Genomic DNA, 21,508 nt, shown 5'->3' on the forward strand with positions numbered 1-21,508 from the left:
CAACTGCAGAATCTGAGTTCATAGAATGCATCAAAAGCAGACCCGTGCCCAACTCCAAAGCTCAATGCTCTGAGCAATTTAAACTTCAGACTCCGTTATTCAGATTGACTAAAGTTTCCCTGCTCAATTCACACATCTCTAGATGACTATGGAAAAGTCTAATGGAATGGAAGAATGTGGCTTCCTGCTTTAAAACTCCACCAGCTATTTTTTTATGTCAGTGATATTTAGTGTTTATAACACATAAAGGACAAATGAACGGTGTAAAAATTGACCTTCCTCAAGAATGAGAAATGGCAGAGAAAGAGATGAATGATAATTCATTCAGCTCAAAGAAAAATATTACAGAGTTAAACATCAAATTCTCATCTTCTCTGATTTCAGTATCTAGAGGAAAATAATAGGAAAGACCCAATGCAGAGCTGAAATAAGATGTGTAGCCCTGAATTTGGAACACATAAAGTAATAAGTATGTTGTTGATTAATTAAATTACAGTGAATTATTTATTGGCATTTATTTGTTGTGAGGATAAACTTCATTGTCACAAGGGACAAATGAAGATAAATTTGGATAAAATATATTCATTGATTCTGAGTGATATGAGAAAGCATCTTTAACCTGTTAGAAGACTGTACCCCATAACCTGACTGATTCACTTGAGATCAAATTGCTGTTGGCTGAAGTTTTGATTTGCAGTGATTTAAGAAGTTTTCTCCACTGGTAGTGAACTTGAAATCTCATTTCATAACAAATTGTCCCATGAGCAATGGAACAAATGGTGTGGCTTCCTCTGGTGCAGTGTTCTTCATGCTCTGCATGTTTGTGGAACTCCCAACCTGTGTCCTTTAAACCCTGCTGATTCCCACAAGCTTCCCCAGTTCCTCGCTATCAAACTAGGTTGCAAGTGGGTAATGAGATCAGAACAGGAGCACACTGAGGAGCAGACACTGATCACATGAGCCTTGCTCCCTTTGGGAAGCTGCCTAAACCAAAGTTAGCTTCCATGTGTGTCCAGAAAGGTGCTCTGGGTTTATCCCCTCACTGGGGAGGTGAGGTGATGACACTGAAGTTTCTGGTGTCCTCTTACATGTTTCTGTGTTGATTCCAGGGCTTTTTTCGAAGAACCATCAGGTTAAAGCTGATCTATGACAGGTGTGACCTGAACTGCCGCATCCATAAAAAAAGCAGGAATAAATGCCAATACTGCAGGTTCCAGAAGTGCCTCGCCGTTGGAATGTCACATAATGGTAAGTGCACACAGCATGTTTTAAACAATGATGTTTCAACTGAAGACTAACATGAAACATTAATATGATCACTGAATGTGCTGCTGTGACATCGAGAGTCTTCTGTACCCTTACACAAGGCAGTTTAGAAACGTGTATCGGGGAGACTGCCTCTGAGTTCAGGAGACTCTGTAAGATTGAAGATTGCTTTCAATATAGAAATCAGATGGGTAGAGATCTGCATTTATCAGTATAAGATATAATACAACATATGAGCTGGGTTTACTCTCCATCATTCTTGCCCATTACACGGCTAGTTGTTCTTCCTGAACGTGTTCCTAGGGTCACTGTTCTTCTTCAGTCCATCGTCTGGTTTTCTGACAGGACTGTTTGGCACACTGGAGCTCAATTTAATAGTGAAAAATGGGCTAGAGACTTTACTGAAACTTTGTGAATAACAACAACTTGAATTTGATGCATAGGACACTTAGTGAGGACTCTCAGCATCACTAAGCTAACACTTCCTCATACTAGGACACAATATACTTTAGATGAATGGGCCGGACCCTGTACTGGTTTACAAACCCCTCTCCTCCTCCTCCTTCCTAGTGTACCCACATCTGGGCATAGATTCCAATGTGTGGTAATGCCCGTTCAGCTGTCAGCCTCCCATCACATAGTGTGTCCAGCTGTGACTCCTGTGTAATAACACATGCTGTCTGCCCTCTCCACCCCTCAGAGGTGAATATCCCCCCCATCTGTGAACTGTGAGAAGCATTTCCATTCTGAATAGGTCACAGTCTTACATAGCAAAGATGTTTGTCATTGGGTATGGTCCTGTGATTGCCTTCTTTACAGTAGGTGAGCAAACAGCATGAAGTGTATGATGATACGGCTCTCTTGCATAGAATTTAGAAGAAAGTCCCTCTGAACTTTAAAATTAACATATCAATTCATGTGGAAATAGTTATGAATGTTTGGACAGGAGGACATAATGAAGATTCTTTGCTGCCTGGCTTTGGCAAAGGGGAGTAAAAACAGGAATTAAATGTCATAACAGAGACTTATGTAATTCTAAGGGTAAAAAATTGCAAACATGACTGGGAAAATCATTTCTCTGTGGTTTTTTAGACCTTTCATTATTTTCAATGTAAAAAATGAGTGTTCTGTCCCCAGGAGGAAAGCTTTACTGTGGTTTGCGAAGTTGATCCATGCACTGAATGTAAACTGGGATGGGAAATGTTTTGCTAATAGACAATACGGCTTTCAAGTTCCTGGGATGCAACAGGAACACTTAAACATAAATCTAATTTTGAAATGCTACTGTGGGTATTTTTATAGTAATTCAGGAGGGTTTATTACGATGTTTTTCAAGGTGTGTGCCAAATTCCCTCACAACCTAGCTCCACAGCTCCCAGTTCTGTCAATGGGAACCATGTGCAGCCCTACCAAGAAGGGGAAGGCCAAGACCATTCTCTCTGGCTTTGTGACATAAAAGGCCCAAGAAATACATTTAAAACTAAGACTTCACCTGCCAGTTCTTCCTGCTCAGTCACTGCCAAGGCAGGAGCTGTGGCACCAGCGGGGTGTGGGTCTAGGAGTCAGGGATGCAGCAGAGAGAGGAGAGCGAAGGGGCAAAGCCAAGTGTCCCAGGGCTTAAAAGAACGCTGCTGTTTGCTCTCACCGCAAGCTCACCTAACAGGCAGTCAGCAGTGTTTCTAGTCAAGTATTGGCTTCTACATTTGCCTTCTCTACCCAGTCTGATTACACGACACTGCATGAAACAACACCCTCATCCCTCCATCATTCATAAACAATCAGACTTACAAAAAAGAACTAAAATTCACCTTTGGGGACCCAGTTCTATATAAAGAAGGATCCAAAAACACAACACTGGATGTTGCCAATGACACTCAAGCACATTTTATGTTACATCTGCAGATTAAAGTTTACCCATTTGGGTAGTGTAAGTAGCTGAATTTTAAATGCTTGGCGTCAGAATGTGGATTATTTGTGCCTGAGGGTTCCAATCTATGCCTGTCTGTGCATAGATACACTATTGCAACATGAAGAGGGACTCAGAGAAGCAGGGAAGGAAGGGAGACCTAGCAGCTACAGCCACATTTTTTCACGTAGAAATGCCACATACCATTTGGCTGAAGGTTAAAGAAGACAGTAGAGTTCTCATGCCTTGAATATTGTTTTCCTTTCCTTCTCTAGCCGCAGCACTCCTCTATGTTTAACCCTTCGTTGCTCACGTTGTGTTCTGAAGTACCACGAAGCAGAAGCTTGGGGCGTGTATTTTAGAAAATTCATTACTTTATTTCTCTTCTCCTCAAAGGTACTATTCATACAAAAGCAACTACTGTAAATAAGAGCACACATGGCAGTAGGGCTTTATGACCAGTGCTGGGGGCAGTGAATTGCTCAGCCTGGGCACATGCCTCCAGTGAACCCAGACAGGCATCCACCCAGGCCTTAGCTTGTGTTTCTGGTGTAAGAAGCTGTGTTTATAGTCTATTTGGGGACTCATTTATGCTCAGAAATAATTTATTCCATCAGAGGAATCAAATGCTATACAGAACAGTTTGTGAGCAACTACAGAGACTTCTCCAATATGCTATTACTGTGAAAGCAATTGCCGTCTGAAGCCTTCCACCCCTGCAGTGTGAGCAGCAAGCCGTGCTTCCAGGTCTCTTATACCAGCTTGCTGGCTTGTCCCTGCTCTTCCCACCCCTGCAGATCCTGCCTTGATCCACTTCCCAGGCTCCCTGGAGATAAGGAAGCTGGGCCTGCTGTGAGAGTAGATGGAGGAGAGAGAAGATAGAGTAGCAAGGAGGGTAAGTGGTCCAGGAAATAGAAGATGAGACCAGGGTCACAGGAGGGAGGTTGAGAGAGAAGCAGAAAAGATTCCACCCATCCTCGAAATTTTCCTCATCCACCAGAAATGCTGTGAATTCTTATCCAGCCTGTGAACTGTCCTCTTTCCACCCTTACCTCTCTAAGTATAATCCATGCATCCTACTTCTCCTCTCACCCAAAGTCCCACTTCCCAAATTCCTTCCACAACCCTCCTGGTGCCTGATCTCTCCCTGACTTTTGTCTCGGTCCCTGAAAATGGCAGTGACTTCTCCAACAGAAAGCTATGAGGCCAGAACCACAAACTGAATTCTGCCCCAGATTTTGCCTACAGTGCTAACAAGCATTGAGCAGTACCTGCTGCAGCTAATAGCATATTTATAAAACACATTTTAAGCATTAAAAACAAAACAATCCTTTTGTCTATCAAATTATAAGATAAGAATTCATAACTAACATAAGATTCATAACTAGTAACTAATGAAGTTAATTATAATAGTTTAACAACATAGACTTTTGGGTCTTGATCACCTTTTGTTTAGGAAACTTTATGCTCGTAATTCCTGAATTACAGCAGAAACCTTCCAGGGCACATGTGTTCATGAAATAAGGATGATGCTTAAACATGGATCACCCATTTAGAAAGAAACAAACATGTGTGGAAATAGAGATTGCTAATAACCCTACCACCCATACAGAACCAGAGGGGTGTAACAAACCTTCCCCCAAGCATGGTTTTCACACACTAAACACCAGAAAAAAATGATGAGATTCCTGAGGAGCTTCAGTGTTGCTGAATTACTTTATGCAGAAGTCTGACACTATGATGACAGGCAACAAGATGCACCCTAAGGGTTTATGTAGTGCAGAAAACGGCAAAATCTCGTTTCCTTTCTTAGTGAAGTCAATTCACGTGTTTAGAAGGAGGCTTGTTCCTATCTGCTGAATGAAAACTGCCAATGTTGGTGACTTGCTGAATGCCACCCGTGTGATCTGATAGCTGGCAACCCTTTGGGCTGACAAACCAGTGCTGGGTGGTTCAGGCCGGTAAGAGAGAACGCTGTTACACTGCTTAGATTAGCTATCAGCCCCTGCCCTCAGTGACAGCAGCGGGTTGGCACTGCTCTGACACTGCTGTGAGAGCTGCGTGTGCTGTGAGCACTGTTTACTCTGCCTGGCTCTGCACTGAGTGCAGCACACAAGCATTCCAGAATGGGAGTTAATGCTTAGAAGCCAGTTTACTGTATAATGATACAAGTGTAAATGTTCTTTCAAAGTGATCTCAGCATTTTAACACACTTGCCATAGAATTCAGTGTTCTCTTTGGCAATTGTGCTTTTGTTTCCTTGTGGTTTCTTTTTCATTTGATACCATCTTCCTCTGCATCTTTGGACTTTGAGTCCAGAATAGCTTATAAATAAGTGTGTTTGCAGTCATAGAATTTAGCACGGTGAGGGCAATGCTCTAATTAACACTGATGTTCACAGAGGGGGTTCTGTATATACAAAAATTATACAAATTCTTAAAGATACATAAACAAAAAATTCAATCTGATTCCAACAAGGTGGAGTCCTGAAAGAAACAGCAAAGGAATAAATACTATTTGAGGGTTATAGCATTTTTCATACAGTTCTCAAAACATTTTGCAGGTCAATAAGTGTCACCATCACAGCCAAACTAAAACTAAATGATAAGGCAGCATTTACTCTAGGACTGTTCACAGTAAATGAACTACTAACAGTATGATGAACTCCTGTGCAATCTCTAAATGTTAGAAGCACTAGGCCTTGTAATGCATGCCTACTGTGCAAAGGCGATTTGGTGTCCTTTGGTCAGGATAGATCAGCACACCAGAAACGGGATTCCCAAACACCCGTACTCCATCTTATTTTCCATTAAAAAAATAAAGACAGAGAAAGTTACCATCTACTATAAATTCTAGATACAGTTAAGGGGAAACTGCCTTAAGTTTTGAAACAGAAACTATCCCCCTCAATCCTGGCAAACTTACTTGAGAAAAGGGACACCAGTCTGTTCCCCTGGTGTGAATTTCTGGCAAGGTGTTTGCCATCAGTCTGGTTTCTGTTCTTTGAAAGGATACAATTACACCACTGAGTTATTCTCTACTGACAAAACAATCTCTGGTTTGAGGATCCTTTATCTTCTCCATCAAATCTCTCCATTCAACAGTTGTATTTCATAAGCAGTGCCACTGCTGGTCTATGCACTGTGGTACATCACTATGAATGTTTCAGTAGATACTTGACTGGGGGAGATGGAGGAAAAAAAAGCAAATAAATTCCTATTATATTTAATGCCTTGGCGAAATGTATGAACTATCTTAGAGCTGAATTAATATTAAAACATAGGAAGGGGAAACAACATACTGTCCCTTTTTTTACTCCCCTGTTTGCAAAAATAACCTTGATGGCAGGGAGTCTTGTGCCAGTGAGATTCCAGGTTATAAGTTTGCTTATGCAAAGCCCAGCTCTCCAGAGTCCTGTCTCACCCTGGTGTCCAGTCAACATCCCTTTCTGTAATACTTACAGTGCTTACAGACTGAGCTTAGAGAGCTCACATCAGGCATATTATAACAGTATATATAATATCTTTATGAATGTATTCCAGCTACAATACCAAAACAGTTTACAAGTAGGATTTACCATAACAAAACATTTTTCTGGACCATAGCACCTCGTTCCTGATCTGATTGTGAAATCCCTTAAAGGACTTAGAGTTCCTCGGAGTTCCTCAGGATTTCACACTGTGTGTTAAGAAGTCTTCAGGTCATAATAAATTGTACTTCGTATATTTCTGGGAGCGATCAACATTTTATAGACACTGGCAACTCTGATTTTCCTTTTCTATGATCAGTCCTTTACCTGAGGCTAATACTTGCCTTGCTTTCTTTCCAGATTAAAAGTCACAGTGTGAGAAGTCTTGCCAAGGCTTCACTTAGGCCTTCAGTTTGTCAATTCTTCCTCCAAAACAGATGTTGAGGAGTTGACTTTGTTCGCAAGATGCCAATCAGGATCATCAAAGTAGGACAGGATTTTTTCCATTGATGAAGCTATTGCAAAATACACATTTGAAAAGTAGACTAATCATAAAACATCATCTTACAAATGTCACAAATGTAATAAGAGATGAATGTTAAATCTGAAACCAGGTTTAGTGAAGAACATTATAGCTTTCAGTGACAATATGGAGTTATGAAGTGTGAGGCCAGACTGTCTGACATGGGCTTTTAATTCACCTTTAACACCTTTATTAGCTATATTGTTACTTTAACACCTTCCTGACCCCACATTTAAGTTCTATGTGTTGTCCCTGTAACAGCTTCTTAGTATACGTATGTAATACTGTATTTTGGCTTTATTATGCTGATGACAGTTTGATTCTTTTTGTTGACTCAGTCCTTAAGGACCAGAAAAAAAGATCTGTAAATGCTATAAAATATTCTCAGTGAGTTTTCATCTACTTAATCCACGGAACGCTCAGGCTTTGTTCATTTCACATCTTCGGGAATGTCTCAATGCAGGTATCAGTAGCGAGATTCAGTGTTACCAACCTCCAGAGCATGGCTTTTAAAAACAAACTGAACGGATTTGTGTTAACTACAAATAAGAATTGTCAATAGTGAGAGAATCCATTTTAACTGCAAAATGAAAGTACCGGAAAAGTCTCGAGCCACAGTGCTCGTGGCAGCAGATGGAGCTGAATTAATTCCTTTGTAGCAATGCTGAATCTTTTCATTCTCTTATTTCAGTTACATCAAGTACAAATATGAACTCTTCTTTGGTTTGAGATCAATTTTTTATGCATCACTAACGTTACCATACACTCATCCATTCACACCACCTTTTCAGAGCGGCATAGTCTCTTTGAGCCATCCTAATATCTCATAGAAACTAACCTGAAGTTAATAATTCTCTTTAAATATTTTGCTCTTGGAAATGTCTGTAAAAAGAATATCTTAATTTCTACCCATGGAACTGGGCTTGCTCTCAGGAAGCTTTTTATTCTGACATCTGAACACTCAACAAATACCAGAGCAGGTATCAAAAATACAGTGTGCAGCACTCAGAGTTTGCTGACAGAGAACTGTAGTGCAGTTGTACAAATAACCTACCTTGTTTCTAGAGGCATGAAATAAGAGAACTGATCAGTAAATATAATAGATGACAAAGAAGGTTTGGGGTTTGTTTCTGGCACAACTATTTACTCTTGCATAGAAGTGCCATTTTTGTCCATCAGCACACTGCAAGCAAACACATGAAAGGAAAGTGGCTGGTTGGTTGTTTCCAAAGTAAATGTCCCCTGTATAATCATCCATATGTATGATCTTAACAGCACTTTTACTTTGGCCAAGAAAGACACTAATCACTGTAAAAATATTTAGAATATTTCTCTTTCCTTCTCAGGCCAAAATGCAAACCTTTATCTCTTCCTTCTGTTGTTTGTTTTGATGCTCTTTTGTTTTGTTTCTGTAAAATAAAACAAATTCTGTTTCCTGAACTACCATGCAATGAATCAGGCTTGATCTCGACAGCTCATGTGAAATATTTTCCAAGTTAGTCCCCATATGAATGAAGAGTGTCTTGGAGAAGAGGCACATGGGTCACAGTGGGAGGTTTACAGCCTGCCTTGGTTGGTATTGAGCAATTGTGAGACCATATGAGTAGGTAGAACCATTTCCTGTTCTCTCATTACTGCATACACATGGAGTTACATGAAGAACTCAAGAACTCAGCTTTTGCTGGCTTTTGTATTCCCTCTACAAAGTCTTTCTCATTCCTTAATTCATTTAGTAACATTTCATAGCACTTGCTACACTAAGTTCTGTTGAGGAATTTGTTCCTGCAAGGCATGGGAGTGTTTTGTTTCTAAACAAATGGAGAATCTGAGATCCATACGGTGATCTGCCCAAAATAATACAAGGCTGAAGCGTGGTTCCTACCCTAAGACAACATAATTTTAATATCTTAAAGATTCTCTCTGTTTTATTTAGATTGGAAGGTAGAACCAGTGGTTTTACCAGCTCTCTCAGGTTTGCAGTTCCAAGCAAGACATTGTAATCTTACTGTTTGGGCACACAGATGATTTCCTCTTTGAGATGTGTTTGTTTGCATTTCTTTAAAGCACTTCTGCTGTTTTGCCTTTATTACTGGGGAAGATCATCTTTTTCTTGCTTGCCTAAGTACTGTTTTAATAAAAACTTCAAGAGCTCATAATAAAAGGTGACATAAAAAGCCATTCAAATGTGCTTTTTCAGGTGCAACTACAGCGATAGTAATTGCTTGTCATCTTCTTCAGCCATCAGGTTTGGGCGAATGCCACAAGCGGAGAAGGAGAAGCTCTTGGCAGAGATTTCCAGCGACATCGACCAGTTAAACCCTGAATCTGCTGATCTACGAGCACTTGCCAAGCATTTGTATGACTCATACATAAAGTCCTTCCCTCTGACCAAAGCCAAGGCGAGGGCAATCTTGACAGGAAAGACGACAGACAAATCAGTTAGTTCCCTCTGTTTTGTTTTGGGTTTTTTCTGCCTTTCTTTTGAGTAAATGATTTACTACATGGACAGCACATCTTTAAAAAAAACCCTTTGCTGTTGGCAGTTCCATATTTCAAGCTGTGTCTCAAACACAGGAAATGTTTTTAGATAGGATAAGTAAACATCATTTGAAAAAACTCCAAGTTCACCTAATAAAATACTTGAAACCAGCACAAGAATGTGAAGGTCATCTTAACCTTTTTGTATTCTCTGATCCTCTCTTCCCGTTTTCCTTCTCCTCCACCAAAGGTTATCTGCCACACTATCTGTTAAGGTGGCTATCTCGCTGTCAGGAATTGGCAGCTATTCTATTCAAGCATCTGTATCACAGCATATTATCACAGTTTATTATCAGTACTACCTGTTCCCAAAGGAATACTCTTTTCCTAAGTGTCAAATGATTCCCAGTGCCAACAGCATTACTAGCCTTAACTATGATGCTTATTCTTATGAAGCTTTGATGACTTCCTGCATTTAAAGGGGTTATCTTGGATCAGATCAGCATCCTGTGTTGGTGCAATTTCAATTTGAGGAGAATGTTCAGGAAGATCTTGGAAAAGTAAGGAACAGGGATATGTATGTCTCTGGGTTGCTTTGGAACCTTCACTGGCAACATGTAACAATCTTTTCTAGCAGTGAGAAGGATAACTGAGAATTATGGGAGGTTTTTACTTTTGTCACTATTTTAAGACTGAAAAAGAAAAGCAGATTTCCAAGATTTATAACTCCTACTTTGGTAAATCTTTTATTGTCAGCTTTGCAACAGAAACTGAGGTTTATTTTCTTTAATAATTTCAAAGACAGGAAAGAATCCGGGGGTGTTTTAGGCTTTCTTCCTTTAAAGGTGGTTAAAAGAGTAATTCAAATATTGTCTCTAATTTGGTTGCACCCCTCACATCAACATTCCAGATGTGGTGGGCACTCACAATTTGAGTAACTTTTCATCATGGAGAATATGAAGTTTTAACTAGCAGAGTTTCTTTATCCCGCAGGAAGGTGCTGTGGTAAGTCCACTTGAGGGGCACTGCTTTTTCCAAGTCTTTCCTCAGTTCCCTCTCTGTATCAGAAACAGGGGAAAGAACTAATACAGCAATTTAGGGATTTTAAGTGTGGTCTTAATAACTATGTACCTGCACTGGGAAACATTCTTTCTAGAGCACGTGTTCATGCACAGAGTAGATGACTTTTTGTTGTACTTGGTGCTCCAACTTAAGAGTTTCTAGAAAGAAAACAAAGATATGACCTACCAGTACTAAACCATGCATTTTAAAAGCCTCTTCTCCAGTCTTTTTATTCTACTATTTTGCATATGTGTGCATACACATACGTACAGATCTGTATAAACTGCTTTTTCTGCTGCCAAAATAGCACTGCATCCTGAAAAACACCTCCTCCTCCCGGCTTTTCTCACTGCTCTGTGTTTATTTGTTCAGTTTCACACTGAAATCCTAGTGCAAGTGGGAAAACAGTGTCATACCTCACCCTCTGTTTACCTGGATCTCGGGGGCTGGAGCTGTGTTTGCCTGTCATTACTGGGAAAGTCACAGCACTACTTTCCTTGGTCTTGTAAGCAGCAGAATATTGATTTAACTAAAGCTGAAATCCTCCTGTGCAGATGCTATTGGTCCAGTTCGGAGGCAGAGCTCTGTTTTCCAATCAGCTCTGCTGGCTGGGGAAGCACTGCCGGCTCTCAGCCCTCCCTCCTGCCTCGTGAAAGCAGGCAGAGCTTTCTGTTGGATTTAGCCTGAAGTAGATGAGCAAACACTCCCAGTCTCCACCAGCAGCACTATGGGAGTAGTAACCTCAGCTGCTAGAAGGCACCCCCAGGCTCTAAAGAAAGTACCTGCTTTAAGTTCTAAGAATTCCATAATAATTTAGCACTGCATAGAATTTAAAACTGATTTAATCCAAGGAATAGAATTCTAGGAGTTTCCAGGAGGTGATTCTGTGGGAGAGGACTGCTGACTACAGTTAGGAAGGCTTGGGCTGGTCTTGAATCTGTTCTTCAGTGTATAATGACTATAAAAGCAGGAGAGAGAGCACCCATGTGAATAAGGCATTAAAATATATTAGATATGTAATCATAAGGGATCTGAAATTAAAAAATGTGTTTCTCTAGTCCAATTGTTGAATAATTCATTGTATTTAAATTAATTAATCAGCTTTGTTAACAAAGCTATTCGTATCAGTGATAGTTCTCAGTGCAGCAATGAGTAATTTATCCTCCAAGGAGAAGATTCTTCAGATAAATTCAAGAAATCCCCACTTATCCACTCCTTTAAAACCAGGAGCTTTTTCTGCGTATTCAGAAACAGATTGTTTCCAGATCCTAATAAAAGTTTTCCTGGCACTACTTTTCCTAATCTGCTTTCAGAATTGATTTATTGCAGTTGAGTTTATTTCACAGTCGGACTCATTCTTGTGTTCTGAATTGTGCTGCTGTAGTTTGTATCTTGTTTTTGTTTTCTTTCCTATTGTCAAGTTGTTTGAGTTTAAATATATCCTAACTTTGTTCTTGTTAAAGGAGTTAACAGCAAAAGGTTAAATTTATCAGGTAACCAATACCATAAAGTTGATATCAGTTGCAGCATTTTCTAGAAGGATAGAACTTGCAAAGAACATGAGAGTACAGGAGGTAATCAAAAAGTGAATATACTCTGTCTTTCTATAGAAAGAAAGTTGTACCATCTGCAGTGCAAACATGTCCCTGTTCTCTGGGTAGATTCTGGTTTATAGAAGCCATTAAAATTCAGGTAAAAGGAGGAACATTTTAACCTTGTTCCAAACTCCAAATCGAAACTCAGGTGTTACAGAACTTCTGTCAAACAAACAAACAAGAAAACCAATTTTAAAAAGAACAAACAAAACCAGAAAGGACAAAGAAAACAGCTATTTTGAAATCGTGTCCTTTACCTCCCTCCCACAACTAGTGGAAGAGTATCAGCCAAAGTCCTGGGTTTAGAATATGGATTCACAGAATGTGTGAGAAGTCCCCAAGAACTATTTGGCCTTTCTGCAAAACATTTTAACAACTGTGAGGATATTTGTTTTAACAGGTTTATGAAGGTTTAACCCTTTGGGGTCAGCTACCCCTGCAATATTCCTCATAGACTTCCCAGTGTTTTCGGCTGAGTGACACCTCTGTATGCTGCTTCAGGCTCTCAGGAGACAAATGGGTGTAGAAAGGACATTTGGAAGTAAATTGTCTTTTCCTTTTATTTGTAGCCATTTGTTATTTATGACATGAACTCTTTAATGATGGGAGAAGATCAGATCAAGTGCAAGCACGTGTCCCCACTGCAGGAGGAGAACAAAGAGGTAGCAATTCGCATCTTCCAGCGATGCCAGTTCCGCTCAGTGGAAGCAGTGCAGGAGATTACGGAATTTGCCAAGAACATTCCAGGTTTTGTGAATCTTGACCTGAATGATCAAGTAACTCTCCTGAAATACGGGGTCCATGAGATCATATATACACTCCTGGCTTCTCTGATGAATAAAGATGGAGTTCTTATATCTGACGGACAAGGATTCATGACACGGGAGTTTCTGAAGAGCCTGAGAAAACCTTTTTGTGACTTTATGGAACCCAAGTTTGAGTTTGCTGTGAAGTTCAATGCACTGGAATTAGATGACAGTGACCTGGCAATATTTATAGCTGTCATTATACTAAGTGGAGGTAAGTGCTGTCCTGTTTAATATGATATTTTATATAACAGAATTGACACTTTTAATTCTTGTGCACATGGGAAAATGCTCAGTGCTGCAGGATGGGAGTGTATTTACACATAGGGTTTGATTCATTTTCAGCTTTCTTGATGTTGTTTGCCCTTTTCTCAGTTTTAGGTAGAACCTGAGAATGTAAATGACCTGTTATTAATAATGGACCTAGAAATGCCTGCTGAATCAGCAGTGCATTCAGTTAGAAAACAAAATCAGGACTGACTCTGAACACAGGAAGGGTGGAATTTCATTGGCAAGACCTTCAGAAAGTTGGAATTCTGCAGGAGAGTTTTAACCTGCAATTAGCTTGTGTGGCTTGTTAATTGTACACAAATAGCTTTGACTCCATAACCATTTCAAAACAGATGTGGAATGTGGCTTCCGGGATTGTTATGGGGGTTTTGATGGTTTTTTCACTCGTGCAAGGTTTGGTTTGCCTTTAAAAGGAGGGGGAAGAATGCATTTCTCAGGAAAACTATGCTCTCTTAATGGCTGAGAAAAGCAGGCATCATGTGTCTGCTCTGTTCTTATTTCTTAAGCTGCTCTGTTTGCATTAATCTTTATGCATCATCCTTTGAGCACAGCATGAACTTGCAGGCCCAAGTATCAGACCACATGCATTCTAACGCTTGAAGACAGCGAATTTTCAGCTTGTTTGAAGACAGTCAGTAAGTTCTGTCTGATTTGAGGTGATGTAGCTATTATCTTTTCTGAATTACCAGTTTCAGGTCACTTAGAAACCTTTCCCTTGAGAATCTGAGACACGAGATACACAGCTCAGGTCATATCAAAGGTTTTTTACTTTAGCCAATACTGTCAAGTCAGTGATGTTGCACAAAGAACATTTTACCCCACTGATTTGTGTGTATTTTGGCTTAGAATGATTCTGCAGCTATCAATGGGAGGAATGTGCTGAATGCTCTGAATTCAGATCCTCCACAGAGCAATGCAGAGTATGTTGTTATTACATTATGTTTAAGCAATCAAACACAACAGCCACATGCTATTGTTCTGAAACCGAATGCGTTGGGCGTGCATTGTTACCTACAGCTTCATGTAAAATTACACACAACTACTTCTGGCATTGTGTTTCATTCAGTACAAATGTGGTATCACAATCTGGGTTATTAGACTAACAAAAATCCACTTCAAACAAGTGCACTTCCCAGAAGCCATTCCCTTGTGCAAACCTTTGAACACAATGATCCCTGAGGACTCTGAATTAATTCAGGAAGGGAAAATGTGTTCTTGGTGTATTTTTGGTTGGCTTTGATGGGGGAGGAGAAATTATCCAAACCTTTTATGGCACTACCCAAAACATGCTGATATTTTGCATTTTTTAATACAATGAAATCTGACAGATGAGGAACAGGCCTCTTGAAATCCAATCTTAAGTGAGAAAAGGGACCTTGCAGTCTGCAAAGCTGGGTCTTTGGTGATGCCTGGTTTACATTAAAGGAAACGGGCATCATGTAACTGATCTCACATGTTAGATCTCAGGAGGACAGTGATCTACAGGAAAAAATGACTATGTTGAAGCAGATTTATCAGCAAGTCTTTTTTTAAAGAGTAATTTGTAAACAGAGGTCCATAAAGAACTACTAATGTTAATAGTTAGTTCTTAAATGACCCTGAAGCAAAGCCTTATAAAAATTTAAATCCATATAAACAGTCCTTTCTAGGAAAATCCTGTAATTTCTTGATAACAAAGATCTCTCACTCACTGTCTTTATTCAGAACTCTTTTTATTTGCCCTCCCCTCCCCCCCAAAAAAGCATTATAGTTATTTGTAAAAACTGAGTTTCTATTCTGAAAACAATTAAGCTTTGCAGCCAATTAGGGAATGGCTTTTATCATGGAATTTACGGTCAGATATGATGCACATTGAACTGTATGCATTCTGGGGGACTATAATATGTGGTATGGAACTGAAATCTGATTTCTCAGAGGGCTCAGATGCCCTTGTTTCTGCTAGAACTATAGGAATATCAAGCCAGGATGATTTCATTGAAAACAGGGTTTCAAAGCCAGATGATATTACCTCAAGGCCTTTACTGGCTGCAGGAATACTCTAATTTTTAAGTCACTTCAAGAAATTCTGTGCACAAATATCTTCAAAAGCAAAGCAGTTGGTGACACACAGAAAGATCCTTACCAAAAACTCTGATTCAAAGTGAATCTGTCATTGCTTAGTGAACTGATGTCCATCCTCTTGTGCAGCTCTGAAGAGAAGAGAGAAGGAAAAGAGCAAGTTAATGATTCCAGCTGGAACATTACATGTAGAAAGCTTTTCATTGTGAAGTGAGTGTTTGGAATTGCCACAAACCCTCTAAAACAGTTCAGCCTTTTGACAGCGAAACAGTTGCTTTTACCTTATATGTGAAAAAGCAAAATACTCCTATACCAATAATAAGCTGACAAATTAAGTGTAACATCAAGAGAATGAAAGTTTTCCTGCTCCCAGTGTGAATCGTTTGGCTGTTCCTGAGCTGCTCAGTGCAGCCTCACTCTGTCTCAGTGATTCCAAATGTCACTCTGAACACATCATTACAAAGCTGAAGAGTTGTTCTTAATGTTGGTTCACTGTGCTTTAAAAAAACAGTGTAAATGGCCAACAGATTCTAGTATTCTGAATCTATTCTTTTGCTTATGGTAACTTTGATAAACACGTATGTTTGGTAAAAAGAGATTTGGAAAACTTCTTTCAAGGAGATATTCTTCCTCCCTGTTGCATTCCTCTGTGCCACTGAGGCGTGTCCTCAGCCAGTAGTTAGTGCCATGGTATAAATGTTAAAGATCTTGAAGTGTCTTTAAAAATATTGTATACACCAGAGCTGAAAATGAATCTATCATAAGAAGAAGGTTTAAGGAGAACAAGTTGGATGTCTGTGTTTGGGCAGGAAAGAGAGTAGTCCAAGCTACTGGGATAATCCACATCTACAAACAGAGCAAACTCACTAAAGCAGGTTGTTGTTAAATAAGGGAAAAGCTCAAAAGGTAATTTTGTAGCATCTTCACACGGACTTGAACTTTCGCATATCATCTTCTGCAGCGTTCCGGCTACAGTGGTGTTTGGGAACTGTAGCAGGGAATACCTGTGAAGAGCCAGACTCTGTTACTGTGTTACCCAGACGTGCAGTCACACTGGTACTTGAGCTCACAAATGTTGCTACATTCACTTCTGTTTCTGAGTGTGGTCTTTACAGCAGATTTGAGCCCTGAGTCACTGCTCTTGTTTCAACATCTGAGACCAGCAAAATTTGAAGTTTTATCACTGAAGAGTACCAAGAAACAGCTCATATTTGACTGCTCCACAAATCCTGCTCTGGCAAAGCTGTTAGAACAAAGAAACACTTCGTAATCGGACCAAGAACTGCAGATAACCACTGTAGGCTTTGAACCACAGTCCTGCTGACTACAATACGTGTGGCAGTCCCTGAAGAAAAACCTCAGACTGCTGAGTCATATCTGCCTCAGCAAAAGCAGCAGCACAGTTGTGCAGTCACCCATATCTTTGCCTGTTTTATCATATTAAGATTTCAGAATGTGTATTTAAATGCAAACTGCACTTGATCAAAGGTACTAAAATATAAAGGTATGGGTAAAGGCAGTTTCAGATGTGAGGAAGAGAAAACAAATTGTAATTACTCTTAGGGACATGAAAGAAGCATCCAAATCTGTAAGGAAATAAGCGTGGTTTTCCCTGACCCAGTACAGAACATCAATTCACACAGTCATACTGTTGACACTCAAAGCTAAGGGGCTAATGGTCGGTTCTGTGACCATTTTCTTCCTTAGAACAGCTTCCTGCAGAATTTCCAAACCAAATGAAACAGCCATATGAAATTAAAGAAAAAATAAAGACATGTAATAATGAAAAGAGAAATGTGGTACTCTCTTGGCATAGTCCAAATGGATAATAGTCAGGACACAAATAGCACATAAAAAGGTTGGACTTCCTTCAGCAATCTTCTGTATCAGAGAGGTTTAACAGTGGTGTCCAATTTGCTTTTAGTTGTCTCTCACCATCATCATCTCAACTCTCTTTCCTTTGGCCTTCAGCAACCTAATGTTGCTGTATCATAAGAAAGTCCTGTTGCAACTCATTGGGGTTTGTCTTTCATTCCTCAGCATTTCCTCTTGCAGATTTCTCTGTGAGCTTTCAAACAGCAATTCTGTTTTTCTTAGCCTTTCCAAAGGCCTCCATCAGTGTCACATCTTGTTTACTCCCATTTCTGTTACATGTTTTGGTGCAGTAACCCAATGAATCTAGAGCATATTTAGTTAAGGGCATTTTAACAACATGAAATATATCATAATACCTGTATATTAAAGCTTTTGTCTCTTACTTCTTCCCCTCCCCCACCCCCCTACCCCCGATTTAGATAAGTTTCTTGGAACAGAAACAGTATTTTCCTCTGCAAGAAGTTTTACTGAGAAAGTATATAGCAAACTGTCAACACCCAAAAAATAATGTCCTGAAGTTCTCATTCATGAAAAATCTCTCTTGCCTTCAATGGGAATTTTCCTTCCTCTCAAATCAGCTTATTTAAAAATAACATCTGAATCTCTCCTAGGTTTTTGTCATAGTCATCTTTTCTGACTCTAGTTCCACTGGGTCATTATAAACCCATTAGACTGGGGTTTTCAAAGGAACTTAGAGTTTTAGGCGTTTAAGTCTCACTGAACTTCAACTGACCTTGGGCACCCCAATTTGGGCGGCTCCTTGACGAGTCCCAGACTCGGTACTGGTCTCCTGGGTTTGCCTCCTGGACTCTAAAGTTGTGCTGGGGAGCACAATGCTCGAACTGGGTTTCACTGCTGAAAACCTCACACCCTAAAAATTCCCACCGTAAAAGAAGCAGGGGGCAAATGGAGATTAATCTCAGAGGAAATCAAGGCCACAGGCTTTGAGCTTTCTGATTTTTTCTGTCACTGTGCACTGAGTCATACCCAGCTAGTTCAGAGTTCAGCTGCAGCACAGAAGTCAAATTTAAAGCTATCGCACCCCAAAGCCAAAATCATTGACAGCTTTGAGGTACTGAAACCTGGGAAGTGTCTGAAAGGTATAAAGAAGGCAGTCAGGTTTCCCGGCACATCCAATAGATGTAGGTAATAGGAAACATCCCAAATTTACCAAAAATTCTCTAAGTTTCTTTAAAAATGACTCAATAATCTTGCCAAAAGGCATTAATAAAGTAGCTGTTTGTTTGGAGACAATTCTCTGCTTGCAGGATATTTACTTACAGACTGTCTGAACTGTATTTTATGGTATTAGCTGTGGCCTGGCATAAATAAGCTCTGCAAGACGAGCACAGCTTATTAGCACCAAACACCAAGTGGAGACAGTGGCCAAATGGGTCAGGGAGTCCCGTCACCTATAAAACCACCCTCAGATGTCAAGCTCCATATTTAAACTTGCAACTGTTCCTACTTCTGAAAAACTCTCCCCAGCCTCACCTCTTTGAGAGTTAACTGTCCTTTCCTAATCGCTGACCTACACGTGTTCATGGCTGTGTCTACTCATTTGGTTTCAGTTTTAGTTTACACTGCAGTTTTTGGTCCGTGGAGTAAAACCCCAATGTGTTTATAAAGAGCTTAGTTTTCTCTCAGCCTTTTTTCTACTATACAGCACAAGCCAGGCATGGATGCATAGAAAGGTTACTGAGATCACAGGAAATAACAGCCTATTTTTCACTGGTTTAATATAGATCAAATATGGAAATATTGCCTTAAGAAAGTGATTTCAGGCACTGCTTTTTTTGATTATAAATTGATTTCATAGCTTCACAGCAAATGTCATTTAAATCATTGACTGGTTTTCCATTCTGACAACCAGGATGCGTTACTCAGCATGAAGTTACTTCAGCAGTAACAAATTACTGGTGTTCATTGTCATATGTGAGGATTTAATAATGTTAAGCAACTTTATCGACTTTCATGGGTGTAGAATCAGGTAATTTATTGCCTCAAGTTAGAAAACAAATGTTACAAACGATGTTAGCTAATAATTGCAAGCACTTCAGAAGGTATTTGGGGATAGACAGAAGTAACAGGACAGCTACTATGATGAAAGATACTAGTGGTTAAAAAAGAAAGATTTTGCTTCTTGCTGAAGAATAAGATATGGCAAAGATAACCGTGGACCTCGCAGCTGTGGCAGGGCAAGTATCTGACCTGGGCCATAAACATCCACACGGAGGAGAGAGAAGTCTCTGCTGGCATGCACCCAGAAAAGGCATTTTCTGTGCAAGCCACATCTCTCAGTCCTCCACTGCCATAAGCCTTCGTGGCTGAGCTGAGGAGCTAATGCTGAAAGCTACTGAGACTTCTTAATGGCACCTGGAACTTGGGTGTGGAGAAGAACTGAGCCTGTGATTTTTAACACCCCCCCAAGTTAGTGTCACTGCACAAGTTGAATTTATGCCTCATTTTATTTGACAGGTTAGCATCCCCCTTAGCAGGAGACATTTTAATGGTAGTAACCACATGCAAATCCATCCGAGTATATGTTGATGTGTCAGGTGAGTTACCTGACTCAGACTGTTTATCCCCCAAATATATCTCACTCTTCCTTACCATAAACACTGCATTGTAGTACTGTATAAGCCTGCCTCTGATCTGCAGCACCCAAATGCTCAGGTTGTTTCTAAGACTACTTCTAAAATTTCTTTGAGCAAATTCTAGTAGAATCTTACAGATAAACACATTTGTCAAACAGCTGTCAGGAAGTGCTGTACGTAAGTGCTCAATACACTAAGAAATCTTTAAGAAGCCAATAGATGAGATCGATGTTTCCACATTCTTCATAAACTGACAACTCTCTTTTCCCCTCTAGATCGCCCAGGTTTGTTAAACGTGAAGCCCATTGAAGATATACAAGACAATCTGTTGCAAGCTTTGGAGCTCCAGCTGAAGCTGAATCACCCCGAATCATCACAGCTGTTTGCAAAGTTGCTGCAGAAAATGACGGACCTCAGACAGATTGTAACAGAACACGTGCAGCTCTTGCAAATCATAAAGAAAACGGAGACAGACATGAGCCTTCATCCACTCCTACAAGAAATCTATAAAGACTTGTATTAATGACCATAGTAGTTCTGATCCGCTGACATAATGTATGTTCATCAGATTGCACTATTTCTTGGAGGGAAAACTTTGCATACCTAAGAAATTACTGTGAAGCAGCATTTAAAAAGAGAGAGCTTAGTATAGTAGATCTATTTTATGCATATTGTTTATAAAGATACATTTACAATTTACTTTTAATATTAAAAATATCTATATCATAAAATTGTTGGCAGTATTTTCAGAATTAATTTTTAAACTATCTTATGTCCTACAATTGCTTGTCAGTATGATTGATGCTTCACGGGTCGGCTCAGCATGCAGTTCCATTTGCAACTGAGAAATAAACATCTCCTTAAACATTTCTAGGGAAACGTTTGAAGTAGTATGTTTGATTTTGTGCTCCCAAGGCAGCAGCAAGCTAACAGTGAAATGGAATCACAGATGAATGTAACTTCCTAGGAGAGTTTCAGAGACAAAAGTTAAAATGTCATGTCTGGCAATATTTGTGCTGACCCTAAAGTAATTTTTACACCAAGAGAGCTTTGTAAAGAGGTTTGAGTGTAAGTAAGAATAGGTCCATCAGCTGTGGGCAAACCCAGAAACTAGATGCCATTTTTCATTTATATGCTTTGCTCATGGCTCTTGGGAAGCAAAGTCTTTTCCCAAGGCACATGCCCCAGCAGGTTGTGTTAATGCAGCTTTCAGTTACTTAGTTGAGTCTGCAGTTGGTTTGTACAAACCACTTGGCCTGAGACCTTCCCAAATTATTTGATGACCTCTCATTGAACAACGTATTCAGTCCCAAATGTCATGGAGAATTGGAATAGCACGACTTCTCCTAAACTAAAGCAAGGTTTGAAGTCACTCTTTAAAACATACACCTGTAACGGAAACCTTACTGTGTTAGTTTGACTTGAGCCATCATTGCTTATCACTGGGAATAAGAATGCTTTGAGGTGTCTGCTGCTGTAAAGACTGTTAATTTCCTTGTATATGTTGCCCTGTAATATCACCAAGAGTTCCTCTGGCAGCAAAGCACAAGAAAGTGAATAGATTTAACAGAAGGTGAATTTA

At 39.8% G+C, this 21,508-nt stretch overlaps 1 protein-coding gene across 1 annotated transcript in view; it reads left to right on the top strand.

Annotated features, from left to right (window-relative positions):
- The window catches only part of PPARG (peroxisome proliferator-activated receptor gamma), a 23,086-nt gene extending 2,429 nt beyond the window's left edge, over window positions 1-20,657 (top strand). Inside the window, exons 3-6 of the mRNA XM_010013932.1 lie at window positions 1,110-1,248; window positions 9,403-9,602; window positions 12,869-13,319; window positions 20,202-20,657. Of these exons, the coding sequence (XP_010012234.1) occupies window positions 1,110-1,248; window positions 9,403-9,602; window positions 12,869-13,319; window positions 20,202-20,449 (1,038 nt within the window). The 3' untranslated portion in view covers window positions 20,450-20,657. The remainder of the gene's footprint in view (window positions 1-1,109; window positions 1,249-9,402; window positions 9,603-12,868; window positions 13,320-20,201) is intronic.
- Window positions 20,658-21,508: the final 851 nt, after the last annotated feature.

The sequence above is a fragment of the Nestor notabilis genome, unplaced genomic scaffold (assembly GCF_000696875.1).
Source record: "Nestor notabilis isolate BGI_N333 unplaced genomic scaffold, ASM69687v1 scaffold19104, whole genome shotgun sequence".
Taxonomy (NCBI): domain Eukaryota; kingdom Metazoa; phylum Chordata; class Aves; order Psittaciformes; family Psittacidae; genus Nestor; species Nestor notabilis.